Source organism: Solea senegalensis, linkage group LG1, assembly GCF_019176455.1.
Source record: "Solea senegalensis isolate Sse05_10M linkage group LG1, IFAPA_SoseM_1, whole genome shotgun sequence".
NCBI classification, from domain to species: domain Eukaryota; kingdom Metazoa; phylum Chordata; class Actinopteri; order Pleuronectiformes; family Soleidae; genus Solea; species Solea senegalensis.
In genome coordinates, this window is record NC_058021.1 from 14,915,700 (window position 1) to 14,943,191 (window position 27,492).

General features: G+C 41.5%; 1 protein-coding gene across 14 annotated transcripts in view; it reads right to left on the minus strand.

Annotated features, from left to right (window-relative positions):
- Positions 1-620: 620 nt before the first annotated feature.
- Positions 621-27,492, minus strand: part of LOC122774898 (adhesion G protein-coupled receptor L2-like) — a 91,147-nt gene continuing 64,275 nt past the window's right edge. For 2 of the 14 annotated variants that reach the window (XM_044034502.1, XM_044034495.1), the window contains 14 exons: positions 25,313-25,351; positions 22,127-22,310; positions 20,512-20,634; positions 18,888-19,093; positions 18,254-18,427; positions 15,636-15,845; positions 14,558-14,778; positions 13,717-13,783; positions 11,337-11,428; positions 10,020-10,188; positions 8,910-9,038; positions 7,473-7,569; positions 6,266-6,391; positions 621-2,707 (listed from right to left, as the gene is read on the minus strand). In XM_044034502.1, the coding sequence (XP_043890437.1) occupies positions 1,830-2,707; positions 6,266-6,391; positions 7,473-7,569; positions 8,910-9,038; positions 10,020-10,188; positions 11,337-11,428; positions 13,717-13,783; positions 14,558-14,778; positions 15,636-15,845; positions 18,254-18,427; positions 18,888-19,093; positions 20,512-20,634; positions 22,127-22,310; positions 25,313-25,351 (2,715 nt within the window). In that variant the 3' untranslated portion in view covers positions 621-1,829. Of the gene's footprint in view, positions 2,708-3,333; positions 3,388-6,265; positions 6,392-7,472; positions 7,570-8,909; positions 9,039-10,019; positions 10,189-11,336; positions 11,429-13,716; positions 13,784-14,557; positions 14,779-15,635; positions 15,846-18,253; positions 18,428-18,887; positions 19,094-20,511; positions 20,635-22,126; positions 22,311-25,312; positions 25,352-27,492 lie in introns of all 14 variants that reach the window. The other 12 variants (XM_044034519.1, XM_044034511.1, XM_044034537.1 and 9 more) reach the window with 9 other exon arrangements.

The window sequence follows — 27,492 nt, forward strand, 5'->3', positions numbered from 1 at the left end:
AGCGAGGGAAAGGCTAACACAAAAAGAATCCCTTATCCATTATTTGTCATTTAAAGGAATACTTCACCAATTTGCATTTAGCTTCGTATTACTAGAATAGGGGTAGTATTTTTGAAAAATTGTGCTTCCCAACCTCAGTTTCCCCTGAGTTGAGAAATATCTTCATTCTTTTCTTTGCTGTTAGCTTAACTGTTAGCAAAGATGGTGGACACTGTTTACATTCTGGGAATGAGGTCCCGCCCCCCCACGAGTGGGTCTAAAAAGTGCTGAATTAGCGTTGCAGTGTCAAGTCTTGGACCAAGTCACTGCTGCCAACTCCTCAGTAAGGAAAGTCGCTGGTAGTATTTAAAAAATACTACCCCTATTCTAGTAGTACAAACCTAAATACAAATCGGTGAAGTATTCCTTTAATTTACAAGTATTGATCAGAGAGATTTTTACACTGGCCCTGAAGGTCTACATTTCCCAAAACAAAACATTTGATAAAACAGGACATTTCACTGAAAAGGGTGAAAATGCTGTAGTGTTTAATGAAATATTTTCTCTAACGTTGTAGTGCAACGACCTTCAGGGCCACCGTAGATTGGGATGCAAAGCGAAAAGTAAACCAGACGTCCCCATACAAGAAAAAAATTCACATTTATTTGATATCAAACAGGAGTCGATTTAAATATCAGCTGATGATGGGCTCTTACAAAAGAAATAAAATGAACCTAATCAGTGCTGCAACATTTCCACACTTTTCCAACCATATCCTTTTTTTTCTCACCCCCCCACCATTTTGTTTTCTGAATAGTTCAGTTAATAAATTACTTCATGTCAAAGGACAAAACATGTCTGCAAACACCGCTGTGTCGCATTGACACAAACATAAGCCTTTAAAATTGGACAATTTCTTTCAAGTCAAATAAATTACACGAGAATCCAATTCACTCCGAATCTGTGCGTGGCCCGGTGTTAACAAATATACTATACTGGAAAAAACAAACAAAAAACCTCATCATGAAAGCAAAAGCACTTCACAAGCATAGACTTGAGCATGATTTCATATGGACTGATATTTCTTCAAAAATGATTTGTTTTCATATGTAAATATACTACAACGAGTCAAGTGTGAGAGGGAAAAAAAAAGCACATTTCCACCATTTTGATTAATCTTGTCTGAAGAATCTTAATAACATTGAAAGGGTATAACTACTGAATGGTTGCTGTTTCTGTTTTTTTTTTGTTTTGTTTTGTTTTTTTTCCTTTTTACACTAGTGGTACAGCAAAATATATTTTCTTTAGCTGTTACTTTGACAACAGTTAAATGTGCAATAGAGAAAATATAAGGCCTGAGTCTGAGTTAGTGGTTTTCTTAACTTTACAGTCCTGACTGTGAAATGGAGCCACACTAGTTCTAGTTCTGTACTTTATGACTAAAAAGACCCTGGTTTACAAAGTCCCCCCGGAATATTGTCAGGAGTTTCATAGTTCTTTGCTTGGAGTTTGTGTTTTTTCTTGTTTTTTTTTTTTTAATCCCTTATTCTTCAAATCTTCTTTCAGAACAACAGAAATGAGACAAACTTATCTGCGACAGAGCGGAGCGTGTTATTCTCTGCACCTCTTTAGTCCAACAGCAGAGCTTTCACAGTCCACATTTGTCTGGCATCGGATGGACGTGTTTCGTGTGTTAATGAGATCTGTGTGCAAAAGTCATTTATTCATTCCTTTTTCCAACATTTCACTTCCTGTTCTGACAGGAAGAGCATGCGGAGTGTGGAGCCAGACTTGCCGGCTCGACCAAAAGTCCCCATCTGTTCAAACCTGTGCAAACAAAGATGACTGGCTCAGAGGCTGGTAATGAGCTGCATTTGTCCGTCGGTGGGCGCCTCTCCCTCCTGTGCGCAGTCTTCATTGTTGGGTGAGATGATGCACCCGTCGCTGGTGCCTCGGTTTATGTGGTAGTAGGACAGCGGCTGTGGTGCATCACCAAGCTCAGGCATGCTTTTATGATAAGCTTCCTCGCTCTCACTTCGAGGTGAGAGGGAGAGCTCTTCCTCCTCCTCCTCCTCCTCCTCCTCCTCCTCAGGGGGGTATGGGGAAGCTGAAGGCGAGGGTGAGTCTCTCAAGTTTGGCATGCTGGTGTAAAGGGAGTCTCTATTATTGTTGGGTGAATGGGAACCCATGTCCTCCACTGCGGTAACAGTCTCAGAGCCATGGCCGCCTTGCCCCTCCACACGCCTGGGGACCTTCTGATTGCTGTAAAGCAGGGAGTGAGTCCTCTGGGGCAGGAGTGGGGCCTCCAGCACCTCCTTGTGGTGGGGGTGCAAGAGCAGCTCCATCGTGGTCTGGCCTCCTCTTCCACTTCCTCTCTGGGGGGACGAGGCCTCGGCGTGATCCGCCACGATGGCGTCGTCCTCGCTGCCACTCCCGCCCCCGCCTCGGTCCACTGTCACCCTGGTCTGGGGAGGCAAGGCTCTATCTCTCTGAGCTTCACGACTTTTGGGGGCCCCGCGGGGCCTGAGGTTGTTGTGAACAATCTCCGATATGATCATCTTCTCAAACGCAGCATCGTCCAGGCTGAGGCCCCCAAGGTCACCTGCAGCTCGAACACCCACAGCCTCATAGTCGTCGTCTCGCAGGGAGTAGCTGTTGTTGAAATTGCCATTGAGGGGGAGGGTGTCCATAGCACTGATGTCCCTGCTGTTGCTCAGAGAGTGCTGTCCTGCAAAGAAAGGCAGGTGGACCATGTGAGATACGTATATATATATATATATTACTTTTTTTTTGGCATTTTGATCCAACAAACCACTACACCATCCACATAAACATATGCGATACTGCTCAGGACACTTTCCCCCCTTATGCTCTTTAATCTTGATTTAATTTAATTTTTTTTTTTACAGAAGCCAAAATCAAAAGCAAGAACCCAATTAACTCCCCAACATGTCCATCCTCATTATAACTCAGTACATCCATGCGGCCAATCTAATAAATGATCCTGAACAATATTGGAGGAATGACAGCAAGCGATGAGACAACACATCAAGAACATACAGTCGCGACACGGAGACCGGCGGACAACACAGAAGCACACAAAAAAGCAACAGATGGGATGAGAGCAATATAAATAAATGAATAAATAAATGAATAAATAAATCACGGCGAGCTGACGAGGAAGTGTTGTGACATTGACGATGAATAAAACATTCCACCTGTTTAAAAGGAAGGCAAGACAAGAGAGCAATGTTGAAAACAGACGGCCAGCCGCCGCTCTGCAATGGGGCCCCCCACAAGCACAGCAACAAGCCCCCACACACCACAACAGACAGGCACGGTGCAATGACTCACTTTGCCACCACTCACATCAAGTGTGCCTGCTCAGGCTATCTGGCCTAAGAACAGCTGATGTGCAAAAAAAGTAAAACAGATGCGTTCTTTCAATAGAAGCAGAAACAACAAAATCACTGAAATAAGACAAAAGTGGAAGCTCATAACATCCAGCCTGGATTCAGTCGATCCGTCGCCGATTGTGTCCTTGCAATTAACTATAATTTAGCCCCTGGGATGTTTTGCACAAATTGTTCAAGGTGGATGGAGAATGACAGCAAAATGATGTGTTTAACAGTTTGAGAGAGCGAAAGGACAAATCAAGGACGACTGAATCCTGGACTGAGCAGGTGAAAGGGTTTAGCAGCAAGCACAGTTTTTTAAAGTCTTCAGTAAAAGAAGGAACGTTTCCTCATGACATTATTTCCTTTCTGAAAGACTGAATGGCTTTTTTCTTTTCCTTTTTTGAAGTGCACATCTGTCAGTATTATATGTGAAGAAAATAAACACACAAACACACACACACTGAAGTCATTTTGCGCAGCTCTATGACTAAGCTCAAGTAGCAGGATGCAAGTGAAGGGGCTAGTTATCCGAGCTAGTGATTTACTGTGTTCTCTGTGAGGGTATAAGTGAGAGGCTGACATTTTGAGAGGATGTCGTCAGTCGGTCGTTACACACGGAATAGGGGGACTCTGGAGTTGAATGCTTCAAACCAATGTGGCAGAAAATGGGTGATAGCAACTGAGAGAAAAAAAAACCCTCTGAAAACAACATCAAAGGCTTTTCTAAAAAGAGTGAAAGGCAAAGGGCAAAAGAAAGTGGGGGTGGGATTATTAGACACTTCTCCGAGAAGACCGTTCTTTCCCGAATTTGCATTTGTTTATACACAGGCGGGCAATTCTTTTTCTCTCTCGTCTTTTTTGCAGACAGGTATTGTCTACAGGGAGAGCGGGAAATGATGTGAACGGAATTCAACTGGACACAGCGACAGCTGCACCCCGGGAAGTGTTCCAGCCGAGATTCATCCAAGATGTTCTCCTTACAGATTTTACTGCATCGGGTGAACATCTGCAGAGTATTACTTAGTATTAATACACTTATAATAGAAGACACCCACATCCTTTGCAGGGAGCTAAATGTAATGACTATAGCAGAGGACATTTTCAAAGAGCTTATGTTAAAGTTGACAGTCTCTCGGCACATATTTCATACTTGGTTGGTGATCTTCACACCAGGTTTTGACATTTGTGTGTCACACTGCTGCCTGTGCTGAACAAACCCATTTTTCCATATGTTGAATCCTTGAATTTTACCCGTCACTGCTTCTTGATCTTCTGCTAAATAAGAGTCGGCAGCATTCTGTGTGTTGCTCCCGTGTTTAAACAGGTAATCAGCACGGCAGGTTCAGGGGGGTTTTCTTGCAGGTGAATTTACGCTGACATTTCAGAATTAGCGGCTAATTAAATATCTCCACTAGTTATGTATCTCCTGTGCTCCAAATGTTAACATGCAATTATTCTGCAATGATTAAGCTGGTAAACATTTTTAGGGCTATAAAGCACAAGCTGTCGGCACACACTCAAACTTCTCCGTCTGGCTCAGCTGCTGCTTAGCTCACAAAGAGGGAAAAGAAAATGTCTTTGATTTTCCGTGCAGACATTGTTTGGTCCCGACCCTCCTTCATTATCTCGGAGTGTAAAGTGCTCTCATTGTGCCATGGGCGAGCTCGTGGCACAAGTTGAGACCGCGATGACTGAACCAGGTTCAAGCTGAACGTTCCTGCAAATCCTTTCCGTGCACTCTTTGGCCATTCTGCTGTTTTTGTATATTCCCTTTTATCATCATAAGCTTGTGAATATCTGAGGGCTATGACTCTGCCCGCATTGCGTCATGTGGTTCTGTTTTTTTCTCTCTCTCTCTCTCTCTTTCTTTCGTAAATTGGGTTTCTTTTGCTCTGCCAGAGAGGAACTAGGTCACCATAAACACTGCCGTGATTTAAATCAAGCTTGGCCAGATTTGAAGTAAACTCTGCAAAATTCTGAAGATTTCAACATGTGTGATGTAAACAATATCCACCATAATGTTGATATCATTTTGGCACGAGCGTGCCAACGTGTAAAACTCAGCAGAAAGGCATTCCCATATGTCTGTCCAGATAACACTCAAAGCATTCAATGCCTCTGAATTTATCTCCTCACGCTTCGATACGGGAGAAACTTGGACTGATGACCGCTACTAAAAAAGATGAGAATGAAGAACAAACAGTACGATAAATCAAATAATAAAAACTAAAAACTAATTCACACGTTGTCACAGCCACAATCTTATATCTAAAATGATTTAAATGAATGTGAAAACACTTCCAGGAATAGTTTGCTATCTGAAATATGAAATATGTTTTATATTTTTACACTTGTCTATTTAATATGACTATTATGTTACATTATTAAGACTGGAAATGGGTGGGCTAGTCTGATTCTGTCAAACAATGAACAAAAACTACCAGCATCTCTTAAACTTATGAATGCACACACTTTATCTTAAGACCAAACTTACCACACTTTGTCTAGTTTGTAAAATGTAGGTGAAATTATTTCAATTAGAATTTTAGTGTATAATACGCTGATTGTATGAGTTGTTGCTTTCATTACCCCAGGATTTATATTTATATCAGGTGGCTGCCATTTTAGACCACCAGGTTTTTTCAACAGCCCACAATGGATAAACTAAAGTAAATCTTTTTGATGCTAACTGAAGGTTACATAGATTTTCAAATACACCTGGAAGGGAAAACACTGATGTGCTGGACCGATTTTTTTTGGCAGATAACCCAAAAAAATTAGCAGTGGTATCCATCTTCATATGTAAAAGTGAAAAACTGTTTGCCAAAAACACTTTAAAAACACACACAAATCTCTGTAAGGGTAAAAGTTGAGGGTTGGATGTGCACCTGGGGAGTGAAAGGCCGGTGGAGAGGGGGTGTTGCACACCACCGTTTCTGCCAGCAGGTTGTTATAAGGGTTAGTGTCGTGGGTTCGGAGGAGAGGGTTAGTTAGAAGGTAGTTGCCAGTCATCCCTGGAAATAACAGGAAGACAGAGAAAGGGAGAAAAATCAGGAGTGAAAAAACCCCACAGTGGAGGAAAAAAGAGCTCATTGTACTGCACTTCATTGTGTGTGTGCTGTGGTGGTGCGCTGGGTATCTGTCGACATAAACAAACACTGACAGTCACTGTCCAGAATCTGACACTACTAAAGATTTAAGACCTGCGATGCGTCTGCCTTCTATTATGGACAAAGCAGCCATAGAAACGGTGGTCGAAAACATTATCCAAACAGTCGACTGATGGAACTGCCAAACAAAATTATTGCGACAACTGTTGACCAAAGCATAGCAGCACAATCAGCTGCAGTGTTTATGTGAGACAAATTCATCTAAACAAACTCATCCAGTCGAGACACTAGACAAAACATGTCTAAGTGGCCTTCCATGAATAATACAGTATCTCTATCAAACTTAGCATGCTTGTGTAAATCCTCAAAGATGAGAATAACTATCCTCGGTCATTTTGTTGCATTGCTGAGAACCTCTGGCATATGTGCTTTAGAAAAAAACAAAAAAAAACTGAAGTAGTTCATAACTACAGCCAAATCTGTGCTGGCACAGTCTGGAGCCTGAGCTTCATGAGGCTGGGATCTTTCCCAAAACCTGCTCTGACCTCTGCCTGACTTTGCTCATCTCCCTTTGCTACCGTCATCATCACAATCACCCCACAGTGCAGATGGGTTTCTCCAGTTTCCGTTGTTACTATGTGAACCTAAGTCCTCATTAGTTTTATGCCTGACTATATAACGCACCTCTTTACCGTGGCTCTCCTTTCTGAAGATCGCAGAGAGAAGGGAACTCGATGGAAAGTGCAGGTAAAGGCTGTGAACTTTGATACACAGGCAGCGTTTACCCCCGTTTCTGTTGGGTGGCTCGACGTTATGAGAAATGCAACAATAAATCAGGTCTCATCTTCCCCTTCTCCTGAGCTGCCACAGAACGGTGTAGGCTGCACTCATTGAAGTGTTTACTGTGAATTCCGAGTCTCGTCACAAAGAGAATAGCGTATGTGTCTCGTCTGGTGTGTTGGTGGTGGAAGAAAGGGTAGCTTACCCTGGTTGAGTGTGGAGGTGCTGTTTATATCTCCTGAGATGAAGGAGGACTCTGACTGCTTCCTCACAGTGTCGTTCCACATCCGCCTGATACGGCTCTGGGTAGAGAGAGAAAAGCAGCCATTGATCAGGACTCAACATGGTGCTGCTGTTATTCAAGGTGTTTGGCCCCGAGGACTGACTGGCTAAGTGGGACTGTGATTGAAACCTACATGTTGCATACACATTTCAGCGAACATGCTGCTTGCTGACATGGTTGTACTATGGTAAAACAAAGACACTCCCCCCCCCACACACATGCTATTGAACGAAAACAAAACAAAACAATCAAAACCAAAAAAGTGGCTATCTTAATGGATAAACTCTAAGAATCTCTTCACTTCAACTTGTAATATGAGAAATCGGCCCTTTGCTCCCCCCCCTCGCCCCCTGCTCCCGATAGTAAGAGAGCAGAAGCTGCCATCAAATTCCCAGAAGCGCTCTTAAGATAGATCTCACAAAGTCACCAGAGATGATAAGACTTTTATGCCCCGCTCAGTATTTTCTTATATGTTCCTTTCAACTGAAACATGATAGCACTCATATAGTATAATATAAATGTGACTGTGCTACAATTCACTCCGAGAGGACACTTTAATACCATCCACCTACCAAGTGAACTGTCATGTAACGTTTATTGATCTTCAAATATATATATATATATATATATATATATATATATATATATATAAACCTTTGCAGAACGACGACTCCACCACAACCAAGATTTAACCTTGCGGTGTGAAGTATTATTTATATATACAGTATATTCAGATGTAGATTACAACAACTATCGCAGACACAGTCCTGTTCCAGAGTTAAAGGTTCTGTTCCAATGCTCGCACTGCGTTCGGTTGAATGAACCAAGAAGCTTGACCTTATGATAAAATATTTAATCTTTCATATGAAAAAAAAAAGAAAAAAGTCAATATTATTTTTCTGTTCAGCAGGAGAAATCACTGAAAAGGACGAAAAAGATGTTCTCATAGATTGGTTCGTGCACAGCTCCCAACCATATATATATATATATATATATATATATATATACATACGTTGTTCAATTCATAGCCATGATCATCTGAGCGTCATTGATTTTAACAAACGTTACGTATGAAAAGGACAAATTGTGCCACATACAGTCACATTTTGAGAGCTGCTTAGCATTTACACGACCATGATGTCGTGTGTGGGACTGACTCAAAATAAACTTACAGTGCCCCCGTTCTTCATAATGAAAGTGTGGCTGTGCGGTTTTAAACTCATGTTAGCAGGATCCGTCGACTGATCTTTTTTAGTCTTTTCATTTAAGAAAAAAAAAAAACGAATATCACCTCTTTCAATATCTTGAAACCTGATACATCCTTTAAAGTCTGATACTTATGACTCGCAGCACACGTACCTGCGTAGCAGACGAGTAGCGAGCCGTGGATCGAGATGTGGCCACCTTGGCTGAACTGTGGGATCCCTCAGACGGCAGCGCGCCGCAGCACTGGGACTGACGGAAACATTTGCTGTACTCTTTGCGAACCTGCCGAGGAAGAAAAGATCATGACCGACAGAGCACAAGCAGACACAGACGGTGACACGCTCATCCCCGACAAACCCACAAGACACAAATCCCAAATCTTCGGCAAATGCCAGCTGACGGCAGTTTAAATGCCACGAGTGTTAGGACAGGTGTAACAAATGCATGTCGAAATTTTATGATAGCGAGGAAACACTGTGACGTGTGTGTTTTCAAGTGGAGGGTAGAAAACAACTTGAGAACCCTTATGTAACATTGTTACATAAGGGTTATTTTTCATTATCAATTAATCCGATAATTACATTCTTGATTAACTAATTAAAAATGTGAACAGTATAAAAAAATAAAGCACATTTTTAAAGGGTTAATCAATATTAATTATTATGTAACAGCTGCCAACTATTTGTCATATACTTGTTTTCATTCGTTTGGCTTATCGTTTTAGCGCTGATGCAGATTTATATATTTTAAATAGATGAAGAATAAATATACATACATTTAATCTTGAAACGCTAATGAAATTGTGAAATTTCAAGGTGATGTCAAATTTCTGTTGGAAAAGACTGATATTTTTTTGGTTTTTAGAACTATTTTTTTCTGAAATTGAAGACTGTTTTATGGTATTATCATCTTAATACACTTATCATCTTTAAGTGTTTTAATGACAGTAACCAAGTAATCAATAGCCAATGTAAAATGAGTGTGGGAATTTCAACGTTATAATATGGCAATTAATTATCTTTTATATTTTTAATTTTCACGTAGGTGTAACACTGACTGAGACTACAGTAATTCTTATATAGCAAGCTGTTACTTGTATATTATGTTGGAAATGACATGGTATTACTGAGATTACCAAGGTGGAAATTGCATTAGAAATAATATTGTATAATCATATGACTGTATTTTATATTTAATTCCCATACTTGTTACGGTATTGTAAAGCAAAGTGTTACCAATTTATCGAGGGAGACTAAATCTTGCCTTTTTCTGCAGGAGACAGTGGAAGATGAAGATGAACATCCCCTGCAAAGTGTTGAAGATGGTGAAGAGGTACGCCATCACGATGGACGATTCATTGAGGAAGATCAAGCCAAAGGACCATGTGAGCCCCATGAGACAAAGTAGAGCAAACGCTCCCAAAACCCACGACCTGAGAAACAGGAAAAAAAGAGAGCGAATTTTAACACATGAAAAATAATCAGCACGATATGATGTTAGTTAATTCCTCTTCAGCCGCACCTTGTTAAAAAACAATTGGACAAACGCAACATTTTGGAATGAACGTATCGACATTGAGTCTGAAATATTTTTTCCATTGTTCATTTTTGGAGTTGATGGCGAAATAGACTGCAGACACAGCAGCTTTTTCCTTGGCAGCTTCCAGGAACTAAGCTGAGTGGAAATAAGATAACTTAACAGTCAGTTTCAATGACAATGGCTGGTTGTTATTGATACACACAACGAAGTGAGCCACCCTCAAGAGAGATACAGAGATGAAGAAGAGATGAAAAGGGACAACGGCATGTCACTGAGAAAGGCCCAAGGAAACATAAAAGGTAGTATTGAGAGGGATGCCTGATTAGAGAAAAGAGAATTATTATTATTTTTTAAAATAATGTATTAAACAAGACACGAGAGACAAGCATAACTACATATTTTACTTTTACAAACTAAATTTGGAGTTTTTTTTGCCAACTTGTGTGATGTGTGAAATCAGCACTAATGTGGATTTGTGCAGGCTTTTTTTTTTTATTTGGACCAAAAATCATTTTAGCTGCCCGAAAAATTAAACACCCACATATAATAGCGTATGTTGACCTGTGCTAAGGCATATTGTGAAACAGGAAAGCAGGAAAATTGGTGACCAACACCCCCCCCCCTTTTTTTTTTTCCTGTCTTTACTATCATGAAATCTACCAGGCATGTGAACCCTGTGAACTATGCCAGCACAGGAGCAAAATGATCCCATGGTTCAGAAGTTTTGGGATGACGGAATAAAGAAAAGACAATATAACACTGCATAGTACAAACACTGAAAATCATAACATGAACCAGCTACAGAGCAAAGTAACCCCTGGAAGGCAAAATATTGGGTTCAAGAGAAGAGAAAAATCAAATAAAGTGTGGGTCAAAAGCAGCTTTTGAAATTTCAGGAAGGAGGCAAAAGCAGAAATGGAGCATATTAGTTTTCTCATCACACAAACACCACCACCTCCCCCCCACACACACCCACACACACACACACAATCCCAGCAAGCAACAGACCCGCCGCCTAATCTCTGAGAGTGACACCCTCACCTGATACCCCCCAGCCTGGACGAGTCGGGTTTCATGGAGGTGGAATGCTTCACCATCTTGTACATGGTCACTACCAGGAGGATGACATTGACCTGTCAAAACAGATGCACATCAGGGTTAACACAGTGCACTTAGGCAGGAATCTGATTTCTGTGACGGAAGCATACAAATCCTTTTGTAAAAGTACTAAATCCACACAGTACACGTTTAAACTGAAAGTGTGTATGCGGAGAATAATCGGAGGAATAGCAATGCAATTTGTCATATTTTCCATCCTCTTCTTGGCTTTTTTTGGGGGGGCAAAAATCTTAATTAAAGTAACAACGGCTGTCAGATGGAGAGAAAAGTACTGTATTTCCCTTTGATTTGTATAAGCATGAAACTGGCCACTGGTTGCTATAACAGTTCTAAGGTTTCACCGTGACTGAGAATATTGCTTAATCTACAGCGGTTTTGGCTCTTTGCAGCGAGCATCGACACCAGCATACCTCGACTGAGAGGAATATGAAAATTTATTGCTTTGGTGCACATCATAAAGTACACTGACTTCCAAAAAGAAAAATAACAGTGAGAGGTTATTGCTGTGGTCGACTTCACACAGCACTGGCCTTCAGCATGAGCTTCGTCGAAAGTTTCTCTTTTCCTTTCCCTTGTTTGACATTACACTCGATCCCAAAGTGCAAATCCTCATTGAGTATGAGAACGTATATCTTGTGACGTCCAAGTGGATCTTATGTACCACGGAAGAAAGCTCCAGAAAAATACAGAGAGGAAAGAACATAGCTCAGTGCCATATTTTAGAAATAATCTCACAGAGGCCAGGAAAAACATTTAAGTGATTCAAGCCATACATCCACAAAGGTTTCCATGCTCTAAGGTTGTCTCTATGTAAGCACTGCAGGGTTCGTCGCCACTGAGGGAAAGGAAGGAGATGTGCTTGAGTTTGGTCCAGTACCATTAAACATTTGCAGTTCTGTAAATAATCACAGAAATAAAGTGTATCCAGATTTTGATGTTATCAAAAAGGTACATGGCATATCTGTGCCAAGCCAGCAGGCATAACCAATCGACAGCAAATGAAGAAAAATAACTTCAATACAAGTAGGAATTGCCATAGAAACAAAAGTATTATTATCTAAATGAAGTGTTTTTACTTAACCGGGCCTTTTTTTTTTTATTCTACTTCATTTACAAATACACACATACATCCCCATTATTACCCCACATAGATGCCTTCTGAAACACCACAAGACAACAGAAAGAGACTTTAAATGGAAACAAAGAGAGCATGAGAGGAAAGCAGATGAAAACCAACAACAGCGGGGGGAACGATGGAAGAAAAAGGAGTGGCTATGAAGACAGAAAGAGGCTTTTAGATCACAGCTTAGAGTAATGCCGAGTTTTGTCTTTCAGCCACTGGGGCCGATTTACGTCTGCATGAGTCGAGTGGCTGGAGATGCGTTTAACACAGCTGCGAGTGATGACACAGATCTGATGAGACAGACAGACAGAGGGACAGACAACGAGGCAAGAAAGCAGGAAGGCAGAGGCAAACCGCATATGGACTCCCCCTCATACCCGGTCTCGAAGGGGCCGTCCTCTACAATATTTAGGTCTTTCACTTCTCTGCCAAATACGGCGCAAAACAAAAAGAGCCCTGCTGACGCAGCACCACCGCGGGTTTTGCATATATTTACAGTCCACGGACAGATTTACATGTGTGTTACTGTGTGCGCCTATATGGACGTTTGTCCGGAGCTGTGTGAATGTGTGTGTGTGTGTGTGTGTGTGTATGTGTGTGTGCATTGTGAACACCCAGTGCACCACATGAAATATTAAAAGGTGAAGATGGAGATGTCCGTGTGCTGGGATTGGCTGGGGATGTGTCATGATCCTCAGCAGGGCTATGAACTGTGGTAATGGCTGTCTGGCCCACCCACTCATTACTTCCATGTTCACCGCCGCCCTCCCCCCGCCCCCCACCGTCGCCAGCACCCTTGTATTCCCACTGAGCAAACGACCTTCATGCTTGAGAAGATTTCTCCTCTTGATTGTAGGAGGTGAGTATTATCGAGATGTACAGCAAGGACCAAACAGCTTTAAGCTGTTGCCGCTCAACAATTCTGATTTCAGAGGATTTCATAGCTGAGTGGACACTGATGTCCTTGTGTCAGCTATAATGGGTCCACTTTCCTTTCATGCAAATTGATTCAAGAAAGTAGAGCCATGAGGCTGCCAGCACAGAAAGAAGAAGAAGGAAAAAATCTATAAACAGCTTTCAAAGCTTTTCTTTATATATCGTGTATATATATATACATACATACATATACGTGTGTGGGTGGGTGTGAGAATCGCACAAAAGCACAAAATTACAACTTACCACAATTATCAAGGTTACAGGCCCAATGAAGCTCCAGATGAAATGGTTATCAACCCTCAGCCAGCATCTGCAGGGAGGTGATATTCAGTTCATTAAATCATCTCACTGCCAAAACAAGGTTGTTGTCTCATCGATCAGGGCCCGGCAGAGCCGACCGGATGATAGGTCACAGCAACAGAATAAACTCCTCTGACCACAGAGAAGAAAACCCGACCTTGAGCGAGCGTTGGCCACGTGCCATGAGAAGCTGCAGTCTAAAAGGCCCTGGTTGTTGGGACTCGTGGATTCATGACTTCACAGTCTGCAAATGCTTGCAAATGTGCGACGTCTGACTGTGTGTACCGAAGACTCTGAACGGTAAACACTGCAGTGTGTATAGTTTAAGAATGAGTTGCATTCTTCGCTCTGTGTTTATCACCAGGAAACAGAAATGAAGTGGAGATTTTAGAAAAAAAAAAAAGGTAGTTCACTTAAATGCAATAAATTAGAGGATTGCAGTTTTACAAATCATAAAGCTGCTTGCTGCTTGAACGAGGACCAGCTGAGAAGTGCATAAAGTTTTAACTCGCAATTACCCTCGTAGGCAAAGAATCAAAATCCAGCAGGCCACTGCAGCTAGCCAGCATGTTCATTAATGTTGCGGCTTTGCTTGCTCACTCTCGCTTTAGCAGTGACAGGGTGCAAATTTCCACGGGGCAGAGGTGAATTACTCTTTGTGATATTTCTATTATCAGAACAAAAACGCAGGCTGTGTCGGTGGTGTGTCTCGGTGGAGAGGTTGGGAGAACCGGTGTTTTTGTATTTCACCAAAGAAGAGCCTCTACAGAGATGCTACACTTACGCCCGCTGTGTGCCGTAGCTCCTGTAGTCGATGGCTGCTGAGATGCCCACTACCACAGCTGGGGTGAGATACCCGGAGATGTAATAATACTTCCTGCGAGAGAACTCGCTCTCAAACACCTCGACCAGCATGAGGTACAGCTGCACACCCTCCAGACACATCCAAGTGAACACAGCCAGGAAGCAGAAGTGGAGAACACCAGCGATGATTGAGCACACCAGCTGACAGGAAGAGGCATACAGAGGTTACACACATACATAAGTGGGTTTTAAAGGAATTAACTTGTTTTTCCCTGGTTGCTATGGTTACGATTTACAACTACTATTGTTTCAGGTTTTAAAGAGACCAGAGACTTTGGTACATTTAAGTATTTTTGGCTTAATGGCTTTTAGCCACAGCAGGTAAGCGTAATGTTTTTGACAAACCCGCTGTTCTGTTCCTGCTGAGGAAAAACACAGTTAGCAACCAGCTGGTGAAAACTGCAGAGCTTTTAGCAGCTCAAGAGCCACAGATTCCCCCTGAGAGTGGGGGGGCCAAAACTGAGCTAAAACAAGAGTCGATAATGCATATACATCCATCAGGTAGACAGAAACACAACTAAATGCCATTGCACTCTCTCTGCTGGGAAAAAAGAACTGTTTTATTATATTTTGTGTTAATTAATTAATTACATCAACAAACTGATTATTGTTGTTAAAATGCTCATTGTGCAACTAAGTTCCATTCAGCTCTGACAGAACTCCATACTGAGTTTTATCCCAAAGTTTCCAAAGGTCTATAAAAAAATCTTGCATTGAATATTTGCATTTGATAAAATGGTGCAGTCATAAAAGATACATCTGGAGTTTGAGTATTTCACTCAGAATCAGCATCATATATCCTCAAGTGTTGGAGAAAACTGAAACAGAATAGATATGTGGTATTTTAATCTAATGTGGATTTCTTTGCCGGCTTCGGGGCAATTTAAAGGCAAATTGAAGGAGAAATCCAAGCATTTAAAAAGGTTAATCACACCTGATAAGACCATTCATCAGTAGCATAAAAGTTAAAACCCCCTGCGGTATAATTTCCACGGTACCTTTGGTTCAGTCATGTTGATGCCCACGAGGAAGATAAGCTCGCCAATGAAAAGGTTGAGGCAGAGGTTCTTGTGAATGGTGTTGCGGTCACTTTGCAGACCTCGGAAGAAGCAGAAGGTGAAGAGGCTGATGGCGAGGCAGACTAGAGACACGGCGATACCCATCCGTGTGATGACAGTAAGGAGAAGCTCATGGACACTCCCTTCCCCCTGCACAGAGAAAGACACAGATATAAAAAGGACTGACCTTCCACTCCACACTTTCCGAATATTATCATTAAATAGCAGGGTTTGAATGTGACAGAATGCACAATTATACATTTTCCCAGCTTCTTGTGAAAGGACTGGGCTCTACGCACGGCAGCCGTTTTGACAAGTACTGACCACATTAACGATGAGTTTGTTCAGTTCATGTCAGGACAGCGCAACAGTGAACCAGCGTGCACCCTAAAGCTGATGAAGCCAAATGGAACTCAGCCATCATTAATTAGATTTTTAACACCTATAATGGTCCTGTACTGCGACCTGTCTAAATGGCTGCTATGCAAAGGGCACATTACTTGAACTTTTATTGTTATTTACACAGTTTTTTACTCACTTTAGCAGTCAAGTGTGGGTTATAGACATTAAGACATAAAATGTTTAAAGAAACATTCATTCATTCAGGTTAAACTGATATACTGGCTTCATTGATAACAATGGCCAGTATGCAACAACACCAACAGGTATATTCACCAAATACATTTTCAAGACTGTCCTCCAACAAAATGTCACTATGGGTCGTATGCAGGAATCATGACCCATAGGTATGCTTTTAAAATAGGCGCCCCAAGGGAGAGTATAAATAACATCAATCTGGTACCTTGTGTGGTCAACATGACTTTGACTCCCACGTTAGACTTTCACACGCAACTTTTTTTTTGTGTGTCACTATCTAGCACCGTCTTTTTTAGACCTAACCCTAATCTCACTAACACTTGTGCCTTAGTTGAGTTGAAAAATATCTGTGCACTAAGAACGGACCTATGGGTCACATTCAGGGGTTGACCAAAACGACCCATAGTAACGTTTCATTTGGAAGACATTTTCATTTGTAGGCCGCAAACTCTGCCACCCACCGCCGCCCATCCCATTACACAGCTCATCGCAGTTCAAAACACCACACGAGTGAGCAGAGAGCAGCTAAATGTTAAGCACTAAATATTGAACTACACAGGACATAAAAAGCCTCAGTACCCTTCTCACAAAGTTTTGATCAGAGCAGAAGAAAAACGAGGGTCTGCATTAGAAATAATGGTTTTACAGTCTCTGAAAATTAAGAGACTGTAAAATTAACTAAAATGAACCAAATAGATGCAACGGTTAAAAAAATAAAACAGATAAGACAGTTCTGATGGTGGATTTGTAAGTGCAGCATCTTATTAACAAAATTCCCATGTGGCAGCCACACTCATGCAATGTTTTTAATTGGGGTTGCAATAATTGTTTTAAAAGCTAAAGGTCACTGATTTGCATATTTTAAATATATCACCTTTAACTATAGCGTGGTTTTTGTACAGAAAAAGTTGAAACAGCTGACCCCTCGTCACTTTTAACGAGAACACATTTGGAAGGGATCGTCTTACGGCAATGAAAATGTGTTTTATTGTTCATATGGTCACCTGATATTGATTTAAGACTTAGGAAATTCTGCATCTGTCATTTAACTTGGTTATACTGCATGCGATGTGATTTGGCAGTCAGACTCAACAGTGACATCAGTTGAAAAACTACCGTGAAGAACGAACAACCTTGTGAAGTGACGTCCACATGCAGGTTCTGTTTTTGAGGTCAAGTTGCGGTGTGTCGCATGAGATCAGAAAAAAAACTGAGCATGTTTCAAGATGGGCACCAGGCTAATGTGAAAAAAGCAGACTTGAGTATCCAAAAAAAAATCTTTCAACGACACGGTGGCCTGAAAGTGAGGCAGTTCTTCCTGTGATATTTGTAATTTTATAGGGACCAGGAGTTGCATTTGAGGTGATGTGTAGGAGATTGGTGTGAGACTAAGCCTTGCCTCAGGGTCTGGTTTCCAGCTGTGGTTAAGTTTGAGGTTAAGACAGATGACAGGGACAGAGTTCATGAGCTGGGACATATTATTAAACGAACCACAAACTTATCCTCCACATTTATTATGGGCTAGGTCCTTGCTACACATGCTATTTATCATGTAATTGGATTATAATTGCATTTCACGACCAAATGGATTCTCCACCACTTCAAGAGTGGTGGAAACATAAGTTAAGGCTGAGGTTCTGCAGCACCTTTTCCCATGATTCTCGGGGCCACGTGCATGGAGGGATATTAGACACGGACCACAGGTAAAAATAATTACTTCTGATAATGGTATGGTACTTCCTATGCTGATCCACAATCTCGCTCTTTGAAAGTGACAGCCTGCTTCTTCTGCTCTCCCCTCCTCTCCCCACGACCTTACCTTCTCCCCCAGCGCTAATCTAATTATCTCCACTGAAATGCCATTCTTGTTCATGCCGTGCACATGCAAATTTGTCAGCGAGATGGAAGAGGAGCAACTAGCTGAGGCAAAAAAAAAAAAACACGAGATGAAGGCCACTCACCACATTCCCCCTATGAGCCATGAGGATGGCAAAGTTGGTCAAGTGATTGCAGGAGCAAGTGGTGTGGCTCTTGTTGGTTTCCAGCAGTTTACAGCCCTGAGTGGACCAGTATCCCATCATGCTCCGCTCAGAATAATTCCAGAAGGAACAGTTGGGGTTGTAGTAGTGCTCCTTCTACAAAACACAAACATGCAGTGGAGAAATGATTAAACATATATGAGCATGTTCTGTAATATGCATGATCATACACAAACATAACGTCGTATCTCAGACTGCGAGTCGTAGTCAGTACACGTGATGCGTTAAGTCTGTTTACGTGTGCTTGTTTCACAAGGTTTTCACAAGCGCTTTAAGTGGTTTGCTGGAATTAAAGGGATGAAAGAGATGAAAATTAAAAAAACGTGAGACGGATTACTGTGGCACTTTCAAAGCACAAGGTGAGACACTCGACTTCTCCGACTGTACAAGTCGGTATTTGCGTTAATCACTCTTCACAACACACATGGATAATATAGATGTCTGTGCTTTAGTCTTCCACAAAACAATAATACATCAAGGCTCTTTGTAGCCGTAGCAGTAATTTTAACAGCTCAGCTCTATAGACTGGACGGGGGAGTCTCAGGAGGGGGCTTACATCCAGGTGCTCCAGTGTGAAGATCACTGGGTCGGCCACAAACACACGGCTGGACTCCTTGGTGATAGAGGCTGAAAGGATGTGGGAGTTGACAGTGAGGGAAAGGTTGCGTTTGTTCAGGTCCCCCATTCCCCTCAGCGTGGCATTCTCTGTGCTGAGGAATTGACCCAGATTCTTGTACAACACAAACACAAGCTTGGCCACACCTGCAACCAGAAATAATGAAACTGTCAGACACACAGGATTCATAAAAGAGACATACAGTGTACATAAAGTACACATACCAAAGTGATAATAAGTGTTTCTCTTAACCAGTGGGCAAAGTGGCCTTTACAATTGTGCAGTGAATAAAGTTTGTAATAACCAGGACTTTATTTAATTTTAGATCACTTGTTTTTAATAAAAACATGACCAAAACCCCAAAGTTCATTCCAGAGAATTTGAGTTCTATTTAGATGATATTATAAATTACCATATGAGCATAAACTAATGTTAAAACAAACGTCCAGCATCAGTGAGGATGGATGTTAATATCAGGTGTGTGTGAGGTCTTCAACGGGAAAAAACCCAACACACTCTCTGGTTTAAGACACACAGATTTGTACTGTTTTGGCCTCAATAATCACCCTGAAGGAAACTGGGCATTGCTCATCACCAGCATGATACCAGTAATGAAGCCTGCTGGTGGCAGAATCATGCTGTGTGGTTGTTTATTTAGAGGCAGTGACTGGCTGCCAGAGGGTAAGCTGAGCAGGGCAAAGTACCAAGATAACCTTAATGAAAACCTGACAGTGTCAAAGTTCCAACTTTTAACAGGATAATGACCCACAGCATACAGCCAAGACTGCAATGGAGGAGCTTAGGAAAAAAACTCAATGTCAATGTCCTTGAATGGCCCAGCCTGATCCCCAACTTGAACCCAATCAAACACCTCTAAAGGGAACTGGAAATGACAGTCCACTGACAGTCCCCATCCAACTTGAGAGATCAAGAGGATCTGCAGAGAAGAATGGCGGAAAATCCCCAAATCCAAGTGAGCAAAGCTTATCGCATCACGCCAAAGACGACCAGAGACTCTGCCAAAGGTCTTTCAAAATTAAGCCCCAAGTAATGTGTCTCAATACTTATAGCGAGTTGATCATTTAATTTGGAATTAAATCCCTGAAATTATGCTTTTGCTTTCTTGTAATTAAAAAACTAGAAAGCACTTATATGCAATATATCAGACAAAATACATTATGTTAATTATTAATTGCTGGAGATGCCTGCGAGCCTACTGGCATTTAGAGATCCAGGCAAGCCTTTTCCCCTGCTTCCTCTCTTTATGTTAATCTAATCCAATCTAATCTAATCACGTTTTTGGTTTCCTTTAGCTTTATACTTAAAGCAAACATAATGTATGACCCAAGAAGCCTACATTTTCTCATCTGCCTCGCACTAATAATTTAATAATATCTGATTAAATAAACTTCCATAAAGCAAATTACTCGGTAAACTGTTGAATCCTCATTGTCCGCTGAGATGTGACGTATAATATAAGATGTTCATAGTATTGATATCAGGGAAAGGAACAAAACTTCCACCATCGTTAAATGTGTTTTTACAACATTTGTTTGGTTCTCACCATTTTTGCTGTTGACTTTGACAGTGTTAGAGGAAAGTTGAAGTGAAGCTCCACCTTTGCTTGTCTGCGGGAACCTGAAATCTTGCACCTGGCCATCTGTACTTAACACGTACACTTCTAGCACTGAAAGAAGTGAGAGGAGAGGGGACAGGGAGAGACACAGAAAGAGAGCGATGTATTAGTCATAGGCAACATTTCAAAAGCTGCACAGGGTGCGTATAACAGCTCTTTAAATATTTGATATTCATTGTACCAGTAATAGAGTCCACTATTATTGGACCTTTTAAGTGTCATTCACTTAAAAAAAAAGTAATGCCATTGGTCTGCATTGTCAATGCTTGTGAGGCACAAGCAAAAGGAGAAAAATGATAAGGGTGATGATACAGGATGAGCCAAAGCAAGCGCAAAGCTTACTGCAGCATGAATGTCAAATATTCATAGGATCAAAAATATCATTGAGCATTTTATTTTTACTTTCTTTCCCCCCGTGGGTTCAGATAACTCTTGGCTCAACAAGCAAATCTCTGAAAATCCTCCAAATTCCTGCAGCCACTCTCTCCAGTATGCCAGCTGCTGGGTGGTGCTCCCTTTGATGTGTGAAATTACTGAAGGGTCAGGAGGACACACGTATCAGCGCACTCCCTCCCATCAGAAACAACCTCACTTCCTCAGATAGATGACTTCTGACAGACGAGGATGTGGAATTGTTCTCCCGTCGTGCTGCACCTCTGCCTTCTTTTAAGCTCTTCCTTTGCTCTCGCTCATATTGCCCTTGATGCTCGCCTGGAGATGCCATTTGAGCATTGACAAACTGCTAATTAGGAGCAACAATCATTTTCACACTTTTTCAAACTCTTCAAGGGGGGGCAGGTAAGTAGCTTTCCGTTTTCATATGACAGCATTTATGTTTATCCACAGGAATATTATCTCCACTATGCAGATAAGCAAGGGCTCATAACACTGCATGCCTGAACTGCCTGAATGCAGTGATTAAGTAGCCAATATACAGCGTATTACACAATATATTAATCAGCGCTTTTTCAAAGAGACAGAGCAACTAGTACTTATCAGCTTAGCTAACTAACACTTGATGGGAAAGGCTAGGAGAGAAGGGAGCGTGGTATGAATAGAACAGTGCCAGTCGGTTGGCTTCTTTGTTTTGTCCCACAGATCTGGACACTTCATCTTGCAGCACAATTTCAATGGAGTGACTTTACTACGCAAAGGAAAAGATTAGAAATCAATGATGTATAAAAGAAAGAGGTGTGTGGGAGATCAAAACCATAGCAACAAAGAGATAGGAGTAGAAATTATGTGCCGAGCTGATTTAATAAATGAGACTGTGCTGCTAATAAACCGCACAGTGAGGACACAACTTTTTGAGTTCTTTTTTTTCTTCTGTTGTGATGTCAACCACATGTGGTCATTCTTATATTATATTCCAACCTAAAAAATAATAATAATAAAAAAAAATACACCCTGAAAATGATTTTATCGCTCAGTTTAAACTATGATATGTGGTGCACGGCCAATAAGGAAACATAACAATGAGCATCATTAATTCTGGTTGACAGATGTGCACATGCTGTTTTATAGTTACGTGAGAGGAACTTACTGATATTCTCTGCAGGTACTTTTACGATCGCTGGCTCGATCAGGTTTTCCGCAAGGACAAACGCCCCTTCCTCCAGGGTATCCAGTAGCATCGTAGCTGCGTGAGATTGCTCTGTCGAATTCATGTCTTTCCAGGATTTCAGAGCTTCCGGCCTCAGGAGGTTGTCAACAGTGTCCACAATGGCCTGTATCCATGGAGACAAGTGAAATGTCAGCTTCCTCCCATTATAACTGCAGTTAATAACAAAGTGCGGGAACAGGGCAGCAAATGATGAAAAGGGCATGCAGGGCCAACAGTGACAACAGAAACAGCAACAGCAACTGGAACTGAAATATCAAGGTCACTTCAAATGATGACATGATGATTCAAAGAAGCCATAAGTGACAAATAATGATGATACAAATGCAGTATGTGCTTTCCAGTGTTCCGTTTTTGGAAAAGGTGCATCCAATCAAAGGAGGTCTCTTTTGGACAAATGTATTTATTTAATATTAAAGTACAAATGCTTGCGGTGAAATACAAATACATACCAAATGTTTGTTTCCATTCATTAGATGAAGTTGTCTACAAAGCTACATTTTTGGTTTTAAGCACCTTTTACTTCCCAATCATTTCCATGAACTAAACATTTGTTTCCATTACAGGATCTGCCAATCATGGCCTTAATACTATTCTCCTGGAGGAAAGGAGGCATTATCATGAAATCCATGCTTCATCCTCTCCGGAGTAAGTCAGGATGCTCTGCTTGTTTTTTCAATGGCAAGCCATTCATTTCCTGCTCTCAGATAAGAAGTAAGTAAGTAAAACATTCCACCAAATCCACACAGATATCGTATGTTGCTAAAACAAGAGTTTCCCCTTGACCCTGCAGGAGTGAGTTCATGACAGGCTGACACAACCGAGCCACAACTAATGTTCACAAATCCCACTCAGGGCAGACAGTTGTACTCCAATTCCCTTGGTGCGACAAATCAGAGTGACAATTTAACCATAGGTGTCATTAACCACAGCTAGGCTCGCCACAATAATGGTAATTAACCACAACAAGCCCCTGCTCACTGTACCAATTAGTCACAGCTATGATTATCCCAAACACTAATTGACCACTGACGGGATTATCCGTTTGCCTTGAATAACAAGAAAGGGGGATCAACAAAAGTCTGCACCAATATATGATTAACCGCAACATTTAACCACATAGCTTACGTTAACCACAGTGATGATGACACAGAGCTCTCAGCAGGTCTTTGTATCTCAGGCCCGAGCACAGAAATCAATCGCTGTGCCCCTGACCTTGCATGCAACTGGAAGCTTGCAAGCTGTGACTACGATAGGAGTTGTGTGTGTGTGTGCGTGTGTGTGTGCGTGTGTGTGTGTGTGTAGGAAAAAGGAGAGGGAGCGAGAGGGAGAGGTGGCGTTTACAGGGTCAGAATCATTACAGCCACATAGACATTAAACGCTATTCCTCTCCCGGTGAGCCATTCCCAAAGGATCCATGAAATCCAAATAGGGGGTTGGGGGGAGCTGGCTGTCTCTAATTTGTGCAACTCAGAAAAAATCTGTGTCTTCATCGAGTCCTCTTTAATTCTTGCCTGGGTGGAGGTCACTTCACAAATCACAGGGGTGCTAGCAGGGGAGTCCCCATGACTCACTGTAGCCAGAGAAAGGGATCGTGCGGTGAACGCTTGGGGACAGCGCTGACGTCAAGACCGAGAACAAGAATAAGCTCAAAAGCTTAACTAAGTTACTGCAGGGCCTCTAGTACTTTGAGCTAAATGCAAACATGTAATGATATAAATGTACTTTTATTCCACATGTTTATCTTACTTACTTATTTGTTTTTGCAGGTATTAAGTTACAGATCAAAGTGCAAGTTTAAGTTCATCCAATCCCTTTCTTTTGATTACTTACAAAAAAGCATTTAAAAACATTAAGTTTATAGAATGAAATATTTGGTAGATATTCATTCAGCTTACATTTTTCCTCAGTCAAATCTTGACACAGGCGTTCTTTTTTTACGCCTGTGACCTACTCTGATTCATATCCTATCATTATTTCTTATTATATTATGCCATTACTTGCTTGGAGATAACGGAGCAAAGAAAGCGACTTTATTTTAGAAGATTTATGTTGTTTTTTTATGTCTTCTTCCGTGCAAAAGTAATCTAGCGATAATTATCTCAACATCCAGGGGTGCGCTGCAAACAGAAACTGCTAATGGCTAATTTGGCATACTTCAACAGTGCCAATTTGGAGACGGGTGCGGGGCGGGTTCAACCTGCTGTGTTCGACGAAAAGTGGGAAGAAAAAAAATCATGAGGAAACCTCATGTGTCTGTGCTACATTTCAAGGTAATCCATCACTAAGTTGCTGCGATATTTCAGTCTGAATGAAACATTTTTCTACATTACCATGACACACGCATGGCTAAAAAGACATTTCAAACTCAGTTAAGGGGAAAAATAATTTCCACCTTCTCACAAAAAAACCCTCAAGTCTAAACAACCTGAACCTGGAGAATCTGCTCCTGGTGTCTTTCCATCGTGTACTTGTCTCTCAACACCATCAATTAATTCTACCACAGCAGAGGAGAAGCTAGATGTCAAGAATCAAAAATCAGCATGGATCACACATATCTTAATGGACTTAGAAATTAATTCCACAGATAAAGCTCACCTCTTATGGAAGAAGAGATTATTCTTTTTTGCAGTGGGGACAACAGACACGAGAATTGTACAATGTAAGCAAGTGAAAATTGAGCACTCTGCCACTTTGATCACACTTCTGGCTGACAGGGAGGTGCAATTACGACCGTGGGAAGGCAATTATTCACACAATGTATAAAGAGCTGACAAGAGAGACGAAGAGAGAGAGAGAACGAGTGGGGGAGGACGAAAAGAAGGAGAGAGAGAAAAGTGAAAGAAAGATGTACAAGTGATAGCACACAAGAGGAGGGGAAAATAGGACAAAGACGGAGTGATATTGACAGTTGCATCCTCAGACGGACAGAAATGACAGAACAGTCAGCCGAGTCAGATGAAGAAGCAGCCATATCTTTTGCAAGCGGGATCACCAGGCACAAACTGTGACAAAACAATCAAGGACATTGCGAGTGACAGTGCTGCATGCTGCTGATCAGACATTGGGGATCAGGGGGATACAACATGGAAAGCCTGGTAGTTATACCTTCATGTATGCCCTGCAAGTCTTCTCTCTTTTTTGAAGCTTTTCCATACAACAAGAGGATCACAAGCGCAAGAGAACGAATTGCAGAGAGAGGTAGACAGAAAACAGAAACCATTAAATCAAGCCACTTACCATAAAGAGACAGAATTCATATAAGAAAGAGAAAGATCAGGTCTGTGAACTATAACCTGAAAGTGATGCCACAGCGCTAAAAGCTTTTTGGGGGTAAGAGTGCTGGAAATCTAAAAAATGAATATGAATCACATAATAGTGAGTAGAAAAGATGAGAAATGCACAGCCCTGTGGAGGAAGGAAAAAAATAAATATGCTGAGACGAGATTCTGATGCTCCCCATTAGTGATGCTTTAAAGTATGTTGAGAAGATAAACAATGTGGAATGAGGTAATTTGTATTTCATGGCATGGAGAGAATAATATGGCACTGCTGCTTTTAAAATCCCTCTGTTGGTCTCTTGGTTTTAAATAAGTTGCCCTTTTCTCTTGCTTGAGTCAAACCAGAGACAATCATATTCTGTGGCTCTTCCATTGAATAGGAAAAAAAAAATAGATAGTGTTATTTGTGTCCATGTTATATCCTCAAAAAAACACACACACACGCAGGAAATCGAAATGGTTCTTCGACAAAATCATGAAAACCTTCGTAGTTTCATTAATAAAAATCCTATAAACGATACATAGTTAGTGTTTTTATTCTTAAACGTACACTGTAGGGCTTAAGATTGTTTTGTTATTTTTGTATTGTATATTTTTTAAGACAACCATTAATTTGCTTCATTTCCAAATAGCATGGACATCATTTGTCAGAGTAGTAAACCAATTTCCTTCATCACTCAAACAGCAAAGTGAGGATGGGTGATTGGAAATACGATTTCCTGATTTGGCAAAACCATTTTTCATGTCCAAGACAAAATTGCAAGACACAATGTACAGGTGAGTAAACTACTGACCAAACACAATATTGCACCTGCAAGGCCCTGGACTGCATCTGTATTTTACTGCAGAGGAGATTTCGGGTATCCATTATTGAAGTAAATTAGTTTTAAAATTCACGAAACATGTGAGCTTTAAGGAGAAACAATAGGTAAAACAACTGAGCTCTGGTCCCAAGAAAGGCTGGAAACCTAATAGAAATTTTATAATCTGGAGTCTCTGAGTGTGGTGAGCCAGGGGGTCACGTACGAGACAATCTTTCACCAGGAGACTCTTATGTTAAGTTATGAAAACACATGTAATCGTAAAAACACACATAAAAAGTGACACAAGGAATGAGGCACGAAACCGGGCTAAATTTAGCTCAGTGTCGTGCCTACATGTCGACCACTGAACTTTTATTGAAGCCCCCCTGTCTGTGATCTCTGTCACATTTTGAGATGTCACGTTTCTTTTTGCCGTTTTCTTCTTTAGATTTCCTCTGATCTGGTGTAGCGTTGCCGTTTGGGTCTTAGCATCTGTCACTGCGTTCCGATCTGTGATTGGCTGGGGTGGCTTGAGTCGTCGCAGACTCTGATCAAATTTCAAGCGTGCTGGAAATGAGATCGGATCTGCGGCACGCCAGAAAGGCGTCAGTGGCCAGACTGTGTCTTTGAATACTTTATACTAAGCAACTGTCGATTAGCCATGACTTGCAAAACCCGTCGATGACTGACTATTGGGTTGAAAATCGTGTCGCTTGAACTTGACTGTAAAAATGTCAAGGCTGCAGTGCTTTCAGAGGTTCAATGTCTGACAGCTGTGACAGACTGCACAAGCAGAATAAGTTTCCGGAGATTGCTAATAGATTTTACACAGAGATGAACCGAAAACCTTTCATTACGCAGTGGAACAATATCTTCAAATACGTGACAGCATCTGACGACTGGAACATGATGAACAGAAGGGCAGAAACGACAGGCATAATTGTGGTGCAAATCACCTTGTTTACAGAGAAACGAGAGAGTCTGAATAACAACGCAATCTTTCAAACTGTCACTCAACTCTCTATGGGATTGCCTGCAGCTGAGAGATGTAGGCACGTCTTGGGCCTACACTTTCCTCTTCAAGCGGTTGCAGAAGCTCCGGGAGAGAACAGTTCCACACTTGTCAGCAATGAAAAGTTGTTCTCTGTGTTGGTGGGGGGCTCATGGCCATTAGCTCCGTTAAGATGGAACTGCCAGGTGAGCC